Source organism: Pristis pectinata, chromosome 8 (assembly GCF_009764475.1).
Source record: "Pristis pectinata isolate sPriPec2 chromosome 8, sPriPec2.1.pri, whole genome shotgun sequence".
Classification (NCBI taxonomy): domain Eukaryota; kingdom Metazoa; phylum Chordata; class Chondrichthyes; order Rhinopristiformes; family Pristidae; genus Pristis; species Pristis pectinata.
Window position 1 is genome coordinate 86,950,498 of NC_067412.1, and position 14,067 is coordinate 86,964,564.

At 39.4% G+C, this 14,067-nt stretch overlaps 1 protein-coding gene across 1 annotated transcript in view; it reads left to right on the forward strand.

Moving 5' to 3' along the window:
- Window positions 1–14,067, forward strand: part of abcb7 (ATP-binding cassette, sub-family B (MDR/TAP), member 7) — a 42,739-nt gene that overhangs the window by 19,632 nt on the left and 9,040 nt on the right. Inside the window, exons 5-11 of the mRNA XM_052022144.1 lie at window positions 1,886–2,154; window positions 6,588–6,676; window positions 6,771–6,858; window positions 7,573–7,747; window positions 8,658–8,815; window positions 9,059–9,222; window positions 12,684–12,813. Coding sequence (XP_051878104.1) covers window positions 1,886–2,154; window positions 6,588–6,676; window positions 6,771–6,858; window positions 7,573–7,747; window positions 8,658–8,815; window positions 9,059–9,222; window positions 12,684–12,813 — 1,073 coding nt within the window. The remainder of the gene's footprint in view (window positions 1–1,885; window positions 2,155–6,587; window positions 6,677–6,770; window positions 6,859–7,572; window positions 7,748–8,657; window positions 8,816–9,058; window positions 9,223–12,683; window positions 12,814–14,067) is intronic.

The window sequence follows — 14,067 nt, forward strand, 5'->3', positions numbered from 1 at the left end:
AATAGTCTTATAAAAGCGGGATGAAAGCTGTCCTTGAGCCCGGTGGTACTTGCTTTCAGGCTTTTTGTATCTTCTGCCAGATTGGGGGGGCAGGAGAGAATGTCTGGGGTGGGTGGGGTCTTTGATTACACAGGCTGCTTTACCAAAGCAACGAGAAGTGTGGAGGGGAGGCTGGTTTCCAACATATGTTGAGCTGTGTCCACAACTCTGTATTTTCTTGCGGTCCTGGGCAGAGCAGTCGCCATAAAAAGCCGTGATGCATCCAGATAGGATGCTTTCTAGGGTGCATTGATAAAAATTGATGAGGGTCAAAAGGGACATACCAGATTTCTTTAGCTTCCTGAGGAAGTAGAGGCGCTGGTGAGCTTTCTTGGCCGTGGCATCAATGTGGTTGGACCAGGACAGGCTATCGGTGATGTTCATTCCTAGGAACTTGAAGTCCTCAACCTTCTCGACTTTGACACCGTGGATGTAAACAGGAGCATGTACACTGTCCCCCTTCCTGAAGTCAATGACCAGCCCTTTTGTTTTGCTGACATTGAGGGGAAGGATGTTGTCGTGACACCATGTCACTAGGCTCTATCTTCTTCCCGTACTCCGAATCATCGTTATTTGAGATGCGGCCCATTATGGTGGTGTCATCTGCAAACTTTTAAATGCAGTTAAAGCAGAATCTGGCCACGCAGATTCTGCTCAAACCCAGCCTTGTGGGGCGCCAGTGTTGAGGATAATTGCGGCAGAGGTGTTGCTGCCTATCCTTACTGATTGTGGTCTGCTGGTCAGGAAGTCAAGGATCCAGTTGTAAAGAGAAGTGTTGAGTCCTAGGTCTCGGGGTTTGGAGATGAGTTTGCTTAGAATTGTGGAATTGAAGGTAGAGCTGTAGCCAATAAACAATAGTCTAACGTAGATGTCTTTACTGTCCAGATGCTCCAGAAATGTCCAGGGAGATGGCATCTGCCATAGACCTGTTTCGACAGTAGGCAAATTGCAGTGGTTCAAGGTGTCTGGGAGGCTGGAGTTAATGTGTACCATGACCAACCTCTCGAAGCACTTCTTGATGGTGGATGTCAGAGCCACCAGGTGGTAGGAATTAGCATGAGGAAATAGCAGCATATAAAGCATTGCATAGAACCATTATATTGTGGAAATAACTTGCCAGTAATTAGCTTAAATTCCCCAGAAACATTTCAATTTGTGATGCTGGTATCTTTATATGGAGCCAGCAAAAGCATTGATCAAATATCTTGTGCCAATTGTGGTCCTTTGTTTTGAATGGACTCAGCATTTGTTGTTTACTCAGTGATTTTTTTGTTGTTTCTCTCTCTCTCTCTCTCTCTCTCCTCCTTTGAGACATTTGATTTCTTGCTGAGATGCAGTTAGTCAGACACCAGCTGCTGTCCATTACATTGTATGAAATGTCATTTTTCATGTGAGTTTCCGTGCTGAGCAGGAGCAAGTTTTGCCAATAATTGGATGGATCCAAGCGGAGCTGTATCCTGTCCTCAATCAACATATTCACATGCACTTATTACTGAGCTTGCTGGAAAGTGATTATTAACAGAGGTCCTTTTCTGTATTTTGTATGTCTCTTCCCAAAGCCTGCAATGCTGAGGCTATTTACCAGCTTGTTGCAGCCCAACTGAGATCAGGTTACTCAGACTGAAAACATTTGGGATCCTTTCACATATCAGGCGTAGAATTTGCTGAGATAGTTGAGCTGTATTTTTGTTCAAATAAAAAAATGCAATTTTGGTGTATTATAGACATTCTTAATAATTTCTGTTCAATCTTGAAATTTTGTAATTCTATACTTGAAGCAATTTTGAAATGCTGAAGTACATTTTTTAAACAAAAGGCAACTTGAATTTTCTGAATTCCTTTACAGATGGTGTTTCCAGGGTTTGCGCAGCTGCCTTCAATGAGCTAAGGAATGCTGTCTTTGGCAAAGTAGCTCAAAGTTCCATCAGGCGAATAGCTAAAAATGTTTTCCTCCACCTGCACAACTTAGATTTGGGTTTCCACCTCAGCAGACAGACAGGTGCACTCTCAAAAGCCATAGACAGAGGAACGAGAGGAATCAGTTTTGTGCTCAGTGCCTTAGTGTTTAACCTGGGTCCCACCACATTTGAAGTACTACTTGTTAGCAGCATTTTGGTAAGTAATATGTTTGTTTGAACTGTTTTGGTGTTGGTTTATTATTGTCACTTGCACTAAGGTACGGTGAAAAGCTTGTCTTACAAACCGATCGTACAGGTCAATTTGTTACACAGTGCAGTTACATTGAGTTAATACAAAGTGCATTGATGTAGTACAGGTAAAAACAGTAACAGTACAGAGTAAAGTGTCACAGCTACAGAGAAAGTGCAGAGCAATAAGGTGCAAGGTCACAACAAGGTGGATCGTTTGGTCATAGTCCATCTCATTGTATAAAGGAACCATTCAATAGTCTTATCACAGTGGGGTAGAAGCTGTACTTAAGTCTGGTGGTACATGCCCTCAGGCACCTGTATCTTCTACCCGATGGAAGAAGAGAGAAAATACCATGAACCAATTTGTCAATTCGTAAGCAACTGATAGCTGTTGGGTAATATTGACCATTGTATTTGCATTCTGTACGCTCGGTTATCATGTGCTGCCAATAGACAAGAGAGTAAGCTGGAAACTTTCCTTCGAGTCTTATGACACTAATAATCTCGATTAGAAAACCCAGATGAAAAGAGCTAGATTGGAAGAGTTTCAAAAGTGATGAAGGTAATTTGAAAATAGCTTTATTCAGCTTGGTGTAAGAAATATGCTAACAATTTTGTTAAATCATGCCTGTATTTTCTGCAGGTGATATTTAACCACACAACAAATTTGGGTATCTAAGTCATTTGGCTTAGCTCAGATAGAAGTAAGACAGACTACATTAGTCATTTGCAGGCTAACAAGTTGAGAAGGACACAGGTGGTTTGTGAATTGTGCTGTTTACAATAAAGCAGCTCTGAGATCTTGGCTTTGTGTCCAGTGAATGATGGTCTGTTAAAGGTGCTTATTCATAAAATATTATATTTTATTTCCTGTATGTATAAAAATGTAGGAAATACAATACAATCAGTATGTCTTTTCTTTACATTCATTGTGCCATCAAATCAATACATTCTATTTACAATGCATTGATGCAACTTCTGTTTTATTTATAAACAATATACCCATGGAGTGTTTGAGAGGCTGTTATACAGGACCCAGCCCCTCTGTTCAGGAGCAGTAGAACCTTGGGCTGTGATCCTTGCCCACAGTCTTTGCAGTGGCTACAGTGAGCTTCAACGCGTCTCTCAGCACGGAGTCCTGCATTCTGGACTGTGCCAGTCGGTGGCTTTCACTTATGGACATCACCTTGCACTGGAAGACAAACGTGTGTGTCTTGGGCAGGCCCGTGTGTGTCTTTAACCAAGTTGATGATCCGGCAGTTGATGTTTTTCTCAGGAAATAAAAATGTAATCTGCCAAAGGGCTGTTTATTACAGGGAATAAAATATCACAGTAGGGGCACACAGACTCTAAGTCATGGAGAGTGGTGCAGCATGGAAACAGGCCCTTTGACCCATAGAATCCATACTGACCATTAGCACCCATTTACAGTATTACAGTAATCCTATGCTGATCTGATATTTTCACTGCATGCACCCCACCCCCCCCCCCCTCCCCCACCCTGGATTCTACCACTCAATCATACATCAGGGCCAATTTACATTGGTCAATTAACCTACCAACAAGCATATCTTTGGTGTGGGAAGAAACTGGAGCATCCAGTGGTTAAGAGGAAAGCTCCACACAAACAGCACTGGAGATCAGCATTGACCCTGAATCATTGGAGCTGTGAGGCAGCAGCTCCTCTCACTGTGCCACTGCCTTCTGCTTGGAATTCTCCAGACTTCCATCTGAACTTCTGTATGTTTGCAAGCAACAGCATTTTCCAAGGGACATATAAAGATGCTTTTAGCTTTTCCCTGGCATGGAGGGGGTTGCTCAGTAAATGTTGGAAATTCATTGGGTGGGAATTGAAGCTTGCCTGTTCTTACTCCCAATTCACAGCACGTCAATAGTTTGCACTGTTATCCATTCTCATTGTTGCATGTTGTAGAATTGGTCAAATAAGAACTGCCAGCCATATCCCTTGATCCCCTTAATATCCAAAAATATTATCAATCCCTGTTTTGAATATACATAGTAACTAAGCCTCCATATCCCCATCTGGGTAGAGAATTCCAAAGGTTCAGTGGCCTCTGGATGAGGAAATTTCTTCTCATCTCAGTCCTGAATGACCGACCTCTTATTTTGAGACTGACCCCTGGTTCTGGAGACCTCAGCCAAGGGAAACTGTAAAGCCCCATAAAAATTTTGTACATTTCAATGATGTCTCCTTGCATCTTTAATAAAGCACAGGCCCAGTTTGCTTAATCTTGCTCCCTTGGGCAAACACAACATCAAAGGAATCAGCCTGGTAAACTTCCTCTATTGCAAGTATATCCTTCCTTGGATAGGGAGACCAGACCTGTACACAGTATTCCGTTTGCAATCTCACCAGGCTCCAATATGACTGTAGAAAGTTTTCTCTACTCTCATACTCAAATACTCCTGCACAAAAACCAGCATTCTTTTTGCCTTCCTAATTCTTTGCTGTATATTCACATTGTACTTCAGTGATTTGTGTACAAGGACACCCAGGCCCTTTTGAACATCAACATATTTCAGTATCTCTCTTTTTGACCAAAGTGGTTGATCTTGCAATTCTCCACATTTTATTCCTTCTCCAGTGCCCTTATCCATTCACTTAACCAGTCTATACCCTCCTCCCTCTCCAACTTCCTCCCTCTATCACACAACCTCCCCCCCCCCCCCCCCGCCTCCTCTCTTGCTCTCTTGCTCACACACACTTCTGCATCATTGTAACCCACTTCTGGCACTGAGCTTATTATAGATGATCCCCTCACACAAGTCATTGATTACCGGTTGGGAACAACTGGGACCAATCCCTGTGGCACCTCACAGCCTCCCAACCCGAAAATGACCCATTTGTTCCTGTTATTTCTGTCTATTTACCTGAAATTGCCCCAAATTCCATCTGCACTTGTTAACTAATCTGTTTGGCAACTTATGGAAGGTCTTCTGAGCATCCAATTACACCACATTCATTGGTTTTTAGTTACAACCTCAAAGAATCAACAGATTTGTCAAGTATGATATCCCATTCACACATCCATGTTGATTCTGCCCCCTCCTGTTATTTTCTACTTCCTCAATAATGGATTTTTGCATCTTCCCTACAATTGGTCTGTAGTTTCCTGTTTTTTTTCTCTCCTCGTTAAATAGTGGGGTTACAATTGTCAGCAGGTAAAATGAAGAGGGTGTAGATGGTCAGGTTCCATGATCAGGTCAGGTTTTGATTTGATACCAAACAGATCTCTGCTCAGGAAGTCTTGGACTTCTATGCATACATGCAGACACACACCCTTGACGCACTCTCCATTGAGCCCATTGGTAGAGTAATGACTTGCTGAAGAGTGTCCAGGTACACTTTGCATCTGGACTTCAGCTTTAATCCAAGGTGGACTAATGTATCAGTGGTGACAGCAGTTATATGAAGGAGTGTCTGCTTCTGTGACGGTGCTTTGCTTCATTTCACATTAATATTTTTATTTATTAGTATTTTAATTTTTTTATTTTTAAATACCTCTGATTTCCAGCAGACACATTCTATGAACAAGGCTCTGGAATACAAGGCCGACACTCATTCTTGGTGCTAGCTCCACATCACTGAATGCCAGTCGGATGGTGGAATATCGGCTCGTTTATCTGGGGAGAATAGTGTGGGTGGGTGGGTGGTTGCCAAGTTCAGGCAACTATCCAGCTCTATAGTCAAGAAAATAGTGATTTAAGAAACTTGAATATGATCACATGGAGTGTGGAAGGCAGTTGTTTTTTAAGAAGTTAGACAATGGTGCCAATTGTTAAAAATATTGAAGTATTTTTTATTAAGTATTAAAGCATTTTCATCATCACTTAGGAATTACTGTCTCAGTGATTTGGGTTGTTGTTTGTGTCCCAGTTAAACCATCATGTGACAACAAAATTCTTAAGGTCAGAAAAAGTGGTTCACTGGATAGGATGGATGAAGCTGTAGTGACTCAAGTCTCAATTGTCCAACATTTGTGATGTGAGCTAACCAATGATGTACAGTTAAATTTTGACCAGTTGTGGAGCCGTTTATAATTTGAACTGTCCCGGAGGGGAGAAGGATCTCCGTTTAAATAAATCTCATCATACTCTTCACAGGTGCTTTTCAACCAATAGATTGAATGTAGGTTTTCCTGAGGTTTATAATTTATCAGTGTTCCCCTTGCTATCTATAATTAACTTACAATATCCAGTAGCCATCATCTAGTGCCTAATAAATTTAATCATAAAGAGCAGACCAAATCAAGATAGATTTTGAAAGAAATTATCTTCACATCGATCAATCTGCATTTGTCATATTTGGATTCTTTTGTACAAATCACTTGCATTTTGATTAATAAATTCAATTTTCAATTTTAATTTTTTTTACAGTACTTTAAATGCGGTGGGTCGTTTGCATTAATAACCCTAGGGACTTTGGGTGCATATTCAGCTTTTACTGTTGGCATTACACAGTGGAGGTACTGTAGAACTAACATTTGATTTTTACTTTTTTACATGCTAATGTCTTTACTGTGGCAACTTTACAACTTCAGTGTAATTTCTCATTTGTAGGACTCGGTTCAGAATCAAAATGAATAAAGCTGATAATGATGCTGGCAATGCTGCAATAGACTCGCTCCTGAATTATGAAACTGTGAAGGTACAATGCTCAGAATTCAATTTTGTGAAATTCTGAATAGTCTTGTTTTTTCTTTCAAGCAATCTTTTCCCTTGCTCTAAGATTATACACTTAAAATTCTTCCTCCCCTCCAAATAACATCAACTACTGCAGAAATGTAAAAGATTAAGACCATTTCCACTAGCATGAGCTGCCTCTAATTCATATTAAATTTCATTTGTTTCCTTGTGACTTGAACTATTTAGATTATTTCTATCAAAGTAGATAACATTTTTAATGTTTTGCACAGATTTACTGTGAATGCAATCCAATTGAAAAGTAAATAAATCAGTCTCTCCTGATTTTCTGAATTGCAATAAAAAATTTGATCTGGCTATAATATCCATATCCTAAGATATTCTGTAAAGTGGGCATTTAGCAGATCCAAACAAACATGTCTGACTTCCATGGAAAGTTCCAGGCACGAAGCCAGTGTCCTGTCCATAGGAGGGTCGTGGACATGGAGTTGGTGCTCCTAGTACAACAGAAAATAATTTTTGAAAATATCAAGATAATTTAAAAGTGTGGAAATGTCGGAAATGTACAGTGTTCTGAAGAATATCCTTCAGACGTGTATTTCATTTATATGCTTTGTAATATATAACTTATTTGCTCTGTATTTATGGTAGTAAACTTTAACAACAAAATGAGTTATTGATTGACAAAAGAGTACTAAAGTTTAAATTCCATTTGCAGTATTTCAATAATGAGAAGTATGAAGCAGAAAGGTATGATGGATTCTTGAAATCTTATGAAGATGCATCTCTGAAGACTACCTCAAGTCTTGCAGTGCTGAACTTTGGTCAGAATCTTATCTTTAGCCTTGGTCTGACTGGGATCATGTTACTTGCTAGTCAAGGAATCCTGGCAGGTATTGCTGTTAAACTGGTTAATGTGTTATATGCTTGAAGCTGGACTCTCCTTTCTAGTTTTATTTTGAGAACTCCTACATTCTACGTTAAGGTGCAGTTGATATAATTCATTAATGGCCTGCTGGAGAACTTTTTGTTTGGCATGGGGAGGTAGCTGACTAACATCCATGCTATGGCTGTGTGTAAGATAATAGGTGTGTCTGAAAGACTGGTAAAGCTGCTGTCTCACAGTTCTCAAGAAATAGATTGATTACATTGATTGAATGCACCATTAGAATAGCTGTTCCCTGGGCAATATGCAGCTGGCAAGGGAGATGATACCAGTGGTCAGAAGAACAAGCAGCAAATGATTATGTTCATCATATGGGATTGGACACATTAGTTCTTCCTCCTTGACACCTGTCTCTTCCCTTTATCTGTTCTGGAAATGGAATTAATTTAAACATTTTAGATGTGCTGGGTATCCTTTTATCAACTGTCGATGCAGAAAAAAAATTTAAGTCTTCTCCAACTGCATTGACCAATAAACCAGCAATAATTTGAAACTATAGGAATCTATTCTACCTCCTGCAGTGCTGAAATTCATCATGTAAGCACGTCCGCTTATGCATACCCAATGTGGTGACTGCATTTCAGTAACAGTATGTAAAGTGTTTATGTAAAACCTTTTAATGTTGTGGTGTTTGATTATCATTATTCACCTTGCACAGTTTTGAATGACCAAGTCCCTCAGTATAATAATATGGCATTCTGTTTCTTAAAGGTTTGGGTAAACTCGTCACCATAATTTGGATAGGACAAATATTTTATTCCAATATTTTTAAAATCTTAAGTGTTTTTGTTTGTCTTGCTCGAGCTGACCTGAAAATTAAATGGAAATATCTTGTAACATTCCATTCATTTTTGTAGGTACACTAACAGTAGGAGATCTGGTGATGGTAAATGGACTACTTTTCCAGTTGTCTCTTCCCTTAAATTTTCTGGGCACCGTGTATAGAGAGACACGACAGGCACTAATAGACATGAACACATTGTTTACTTTGCTAAGCATTGACACAAAGACTAAGGTAAGATGGTGCAACTTTTTGAAAGTCAATCATGCAGGCTCTTAAGTTCTGGATTTTTAGTCTGAAATTTATATATGAGCATGTAAAAATTAAATTAAAAATAATTTTTATAAAAACTGAAGATTTGAAGTAAGACAGTAATTTCCAATTACAATATCTGAAGAGGCACCATGTGTTTATTTTTGTAAACTAGATGTGGTTCCCAGAGCGTAATGCAACTTGTTTTTTTTTGTGCTTTTATAGGAGGCACAAACAGCTGCAGTACTTCAGGTTACTCCTGAAAATTCTACCATTACTTTTGATGATGTTTACTTTGAATATCTGGATGGCCAAAAGGTTCTTGATGGAATATCATTTGAAGTTCCTGCTGGGAAAAAAGTGGCAATTGTAGGTGGTAGTGGTTCAGGGTAAGTCATCTGTTATGGTGGTAGTCTTTCTGTTTGTTTTAAAAATGTTTTCCAGTTTTCTTCCTTTTATCTTTTTCTTTCTATGTTTTGCGTGTTTTTTCATATGTTCTCTCTTATTCTTATATAGGAGTCACCAATTAACAATAAGTTGCTTCCCCATTATGGCCCAGTGCAATGTTGAACCATTGGTATCATTTGGATCTCTATGGATGAGAACTTGTACCAGATAATTCTTTTTCTTTTTTTGCAGAAATACCCTTCATTTCTTGCTTCTCTTCATCATCTAATTTGCTCAACACATGCCTACCACTGTCTGGGTGTTTGACAGTTAAATTTTCCAAGTGTCCTTCTATTTCTAAACCCTTCTTCAAAGCATTCTCAAAGTGCATCTTTTTGAACCATAGAACCATACAGCACAAAACAGGCCCTTCGGCCCACCATGTTGTGCCATCCATCAAACCACCCTCACACTATCTAACCCTTTCCTCCCGCATATCCCTCTATCTCACATTCCTCCATGTGCCTATCCAACAAACTCTTGAACCTGTCCAATGTATCTGCCTCCACCACCACCCCAGGCAGTGCATTCCCCCCCCCCCCCCCCCCCCCCCCCCCCCCCCCCCCCCCCCCCCCCCCCCCGACATCTCCCCTGAACCTCCCACCCATAACCTTAAAGCCATGCCCTCTTGCCTTGAGCATTGGTGCCCTGGGAAGGAAACGCTGGCTGTCTACTCTGTCTATTCCTCTCAATATTTTATATACCTCTATCATGTCTCCTCTCATCCTCCTCCTTTCCAGTGAATAAAGCCCTAGCACCTTAAGCCTGTGCTCATATTCCATACGCTCTAATCCAGGCAGCATCCTGGTAAATCTCCTCTGCACCCTCTCCAACGCCTCCACATCCTTCCTATAATGCGGCGACCAAAACTGAACACAGTACTCTAAGTGTAGTCTAACTAGAGTTTTGTAAAGCTGCATCATCACTTTGCGGCTCTTAAACTCAATCCCACGATTTATGAAAGCTAACATCCCATAGGCCGCCTTAACTGCTCTATCCACCTGTGAGGCAACTTTCAGTGAACTGTGAATATGAACCCCCAGATCCCTCTGCTCCTCTACACTGCCAAGTACCTTGCCATTTGCCTTGTACTCTGCCCTGGAGTTAGTCCTTCCAAAGTGTACCACCTCACACTTGTCCAGATTGAACTCCATCTGCCACTTGTCAGCCCAGCTCTGCATCCTATCAATATCCCTCTGTAAGTTCCGACAGCCCTCCACACTATCCACATCACCACCGACCTTAGTGTCATCCGCAAACTTACTAACCCAGCTTTCCACTCCCTCATCTAAGTCATCTATAAATATCACAAAAAGTAGAGGTCCCAGAACCGATCCCTGCAGGACACCACTAGTCACTGCCTTCCAATCCGAGGGCACTCTTTCCACCACGACCCTCTGCTTTCTACAGGCAAGCCAATTCCTAATCCACACAGCCAAGCTTCCCTGGATCCCTTGGCCTCTGACCTTCTGAAGAAGCCTACCATGAGGTACCTTATCAAACGCCTTACTAAAATCCATATAGACCACATCCACCGCACTACCCTCATCAATCTTCCTTGTCACCTCCTCAAAGAACTCTATCAGGCTTGTGAGGCAAGATCTTCCCTTCACAAATTTATGACCAAAGTCATCCAAAAATAAGGAAGTTAATAGATATTCTGGCACACTTTAATCTCCTGAGTAACTTAATTGGGTAATTTTTTTTAAAATTATGGTATAATCAGATCGTTATTAAAATAAAGTACATTACCTATTCTTAACATATTTCATTTTACAGAAGCAGCAGTAATATTGATATTTGTAAAGGAAAGATGGTTGGGGAAAAAATGCATGGAAGGCAATTCTGAATACGCAAATAATAATTATGCCAAAACTTTACAGTGTTGAGGGAAAGATGGCTATTCAGCCCATCCATATATGTGGGTCTCCTTAATTAGCCAGATCAGCATATTCTCCTTTCCCCTTGTGCCTATAAAGCTTCCCTTCAAATCATCTACACTGTTTGCCTCAGCCTCTCTTTGTGATGTCACATTTTACATTTTTGCAACTCCTTGGTAGAGAAGTTTTTGTGATCCCTCTTTTGAGACTTCATCAAAAGTTGAAACATGTATTCTCAAATACCCATTCAATTGGGCAACATTTCAGCTTCTCTTTTCAGGAGAAAAATAATTCCAGTCTCTCTGATCTTAATTCTGGATGTAAACTATTTGAATTTTTTTTCCTGTTTCCTTTATAATAATGTGCAATATCAACAAGTTTCTGTACAAGTGCAACAGAATGTCTTCAAAATGAACTCCAGTGCTTTTTTTTTGTCGTTTGTGAACTTGTTGCTATTTTCAGTGTTACCTCCTCTATGTCCCCTATTGCCTCTACAAAATTTAGATTCTAATCCAAACAGTATATGAATTCCTAACTCTTTCCACCAGGATGCACTGTTGTGCACTAATCTGCATTAAAAATCATTTGTCAATTACATGCCCAATCAGCTGGTTGTACTTTGTCACATTTTGTTCAATAAGATAAACTGTATCTTTAAATTTGCTGTAATCTGCAGCTTTAAAATTGTATATATGATTCCCAGTGCCAGATCTAATTTGCAAATGGTGAATTAAGTTTTTCCAGCTGTAATCACAATGGAACATTACTTCCCAGCTTTCTGTGCAGTCTTAGTAGCTGCCTTCTAATTTGAAGTTTCTGTTTACTGTTTTGTATCCAACTTGCAATCCATTGTTTCTTCACCCTCAGCTCTGCATGAGTCTTCATTGTGTACCTCATCAAATGACATATAAAGATTCAAACAGATTACATTTGCTTTAGCCTTGTCTATTGCTCCTTTGACTTCAAAAGTCCGGTAAGGCTGATCGAGTCTGGCTCCTCTTGAAAAAAGACTGCCTAGACATTTATCTGTTTGATTTTCTATTTCTTTTAATATACAGTTTGCATTCTCACATAACATTTTCATCCTTTTTCCTAACATCAGCTTTAAGCTGTTTGCCCTATAATTTTCTGGACTTTACCACTTATTTTAAAATGGAGAACTGGTATCAGTTTTCTCAGGCCTCTAGCTCTATCCTTGTTTCTAATGAATCATTTCTATCTAGAGATACCTCTGCTATCACAGAAGTTTAATACCTGTGGATATACTTCATCTGGATCAGTATTTTACCTTTTCAAAATTGATTATTAATAATTTGTACCTAAATATCTTTATTTTTTTTAATCTTTGGATACCTTGTATCAATAGGATACCTCCGTCTCAGTATTTACCAGTGAAGCTATCAAGTTTATAGTTCTTAGTCATGAAAAAGAATTTTCTCATATTAGTTGTCATTTGTATGGTAGATTCATTCATGTCTCTACATTGATATTAAATAATAGTACAATTTGTTCCTGTGATTTAGAAAAAGCACAATAGTGAGGTTGCTGTTTCGCTTCTACGAACCTCAGAAAGGGAACATATACGTGGCTGGCCAGAATATTAAAGACGTCAGTTTGGAAAGCTTACGGAAAGCCATTGGCATTGTACCACAGGTAAAGATCCATCACTTGACAAAATAGCTTTTTTTAATCTGGTCTTGAATGCATTATGTGTGGTTAAAACTTTATTTAAGCAGTTGCCAGATCTAGCCTCAAAGTGAAGGAACATCTGAATCTAGATTTGCTAACCATTGACTTTGGGGAGAAATGTGAACTGACGTATAGTGATAACTTGCAGAACAGTTGTCATACTCAAAACAAGTGAATAGCATAAAATTCATTGCCTTAGGAAAATTATCAGTCAAATTGTTGAGCACAATAGTGGTCTGAATTATTCTTGCTTTGGGCAATCTTCTGAAATTGGAAGCCCAACTTGAAGCTGACTGCAATGACAGATGGTAGACTGTTGTTTATCTGATTTAAAATGACTTAGTTGCATAAATGCATTAGCTATGATGAGATGTTCATGTGGTATTCATCTTGCATACTAATCTTAGGATTCAATGTGGATGCTTTGAATGTAGCACATCTTTAAGGAGTAGATTTTGTCTATATTTCGGTTTGAAACAGGATGTGTTGGTTGGGGCACTGGATGGAGTGTTTAAATGCTGTAGGCTTTCTACAGACGTTTCTGTCCAAGGGCTTTGCTTTGAATATTTCAGAAATAACGTTGCTGAAAAGGCCATGGCGTGCTCACTGGCTCTTGTCGTTTCCAATGATGTAACTGCTTTGGAACACTTTGGGACATTTTCCTATAGGCATTGCAGGGAATAGAAATGATTATTGGGGCTGTATGTAATGGTGCCTAATCCATTGGCCATTGTTTAGTGCCACTGTCGAAAATTAATTTCTACTATATTGTTTCTACTTACACAGTGACATTTTGGATTTTCTGAAGGATAGTTAAAATTTATGGAACAGTGCCTTCTCAAGGACAAAAAATAGAAGGGACTACAATTGCTTATTACAATGAGCTCTCATTGTCATTCAAGTACCTCACCACATCTCTCACACCATTAGTCTCACAAATTACTTGAACCTTGTTGTGCAAGAATTTGTCCAGCTAAATAAATATTGAAGAAACAGTGAATTTAAAATAGTCCAAATTATTTCAGGACTTTGCTTTGTTAAATGCTTCAATGGATATAAATAGTAAATGCATTAAAATATCTTTTAGTTATCCTGGAAGTATTGCCACCCAGCAAGCCATGTCATCCATTAAATATGAATTATTTTCTAGATAACCTGTTCTGATGAAAGATCATCAATCTAAAATGGTGGCTTTCTTTCTCTCTCCATACATGCTGT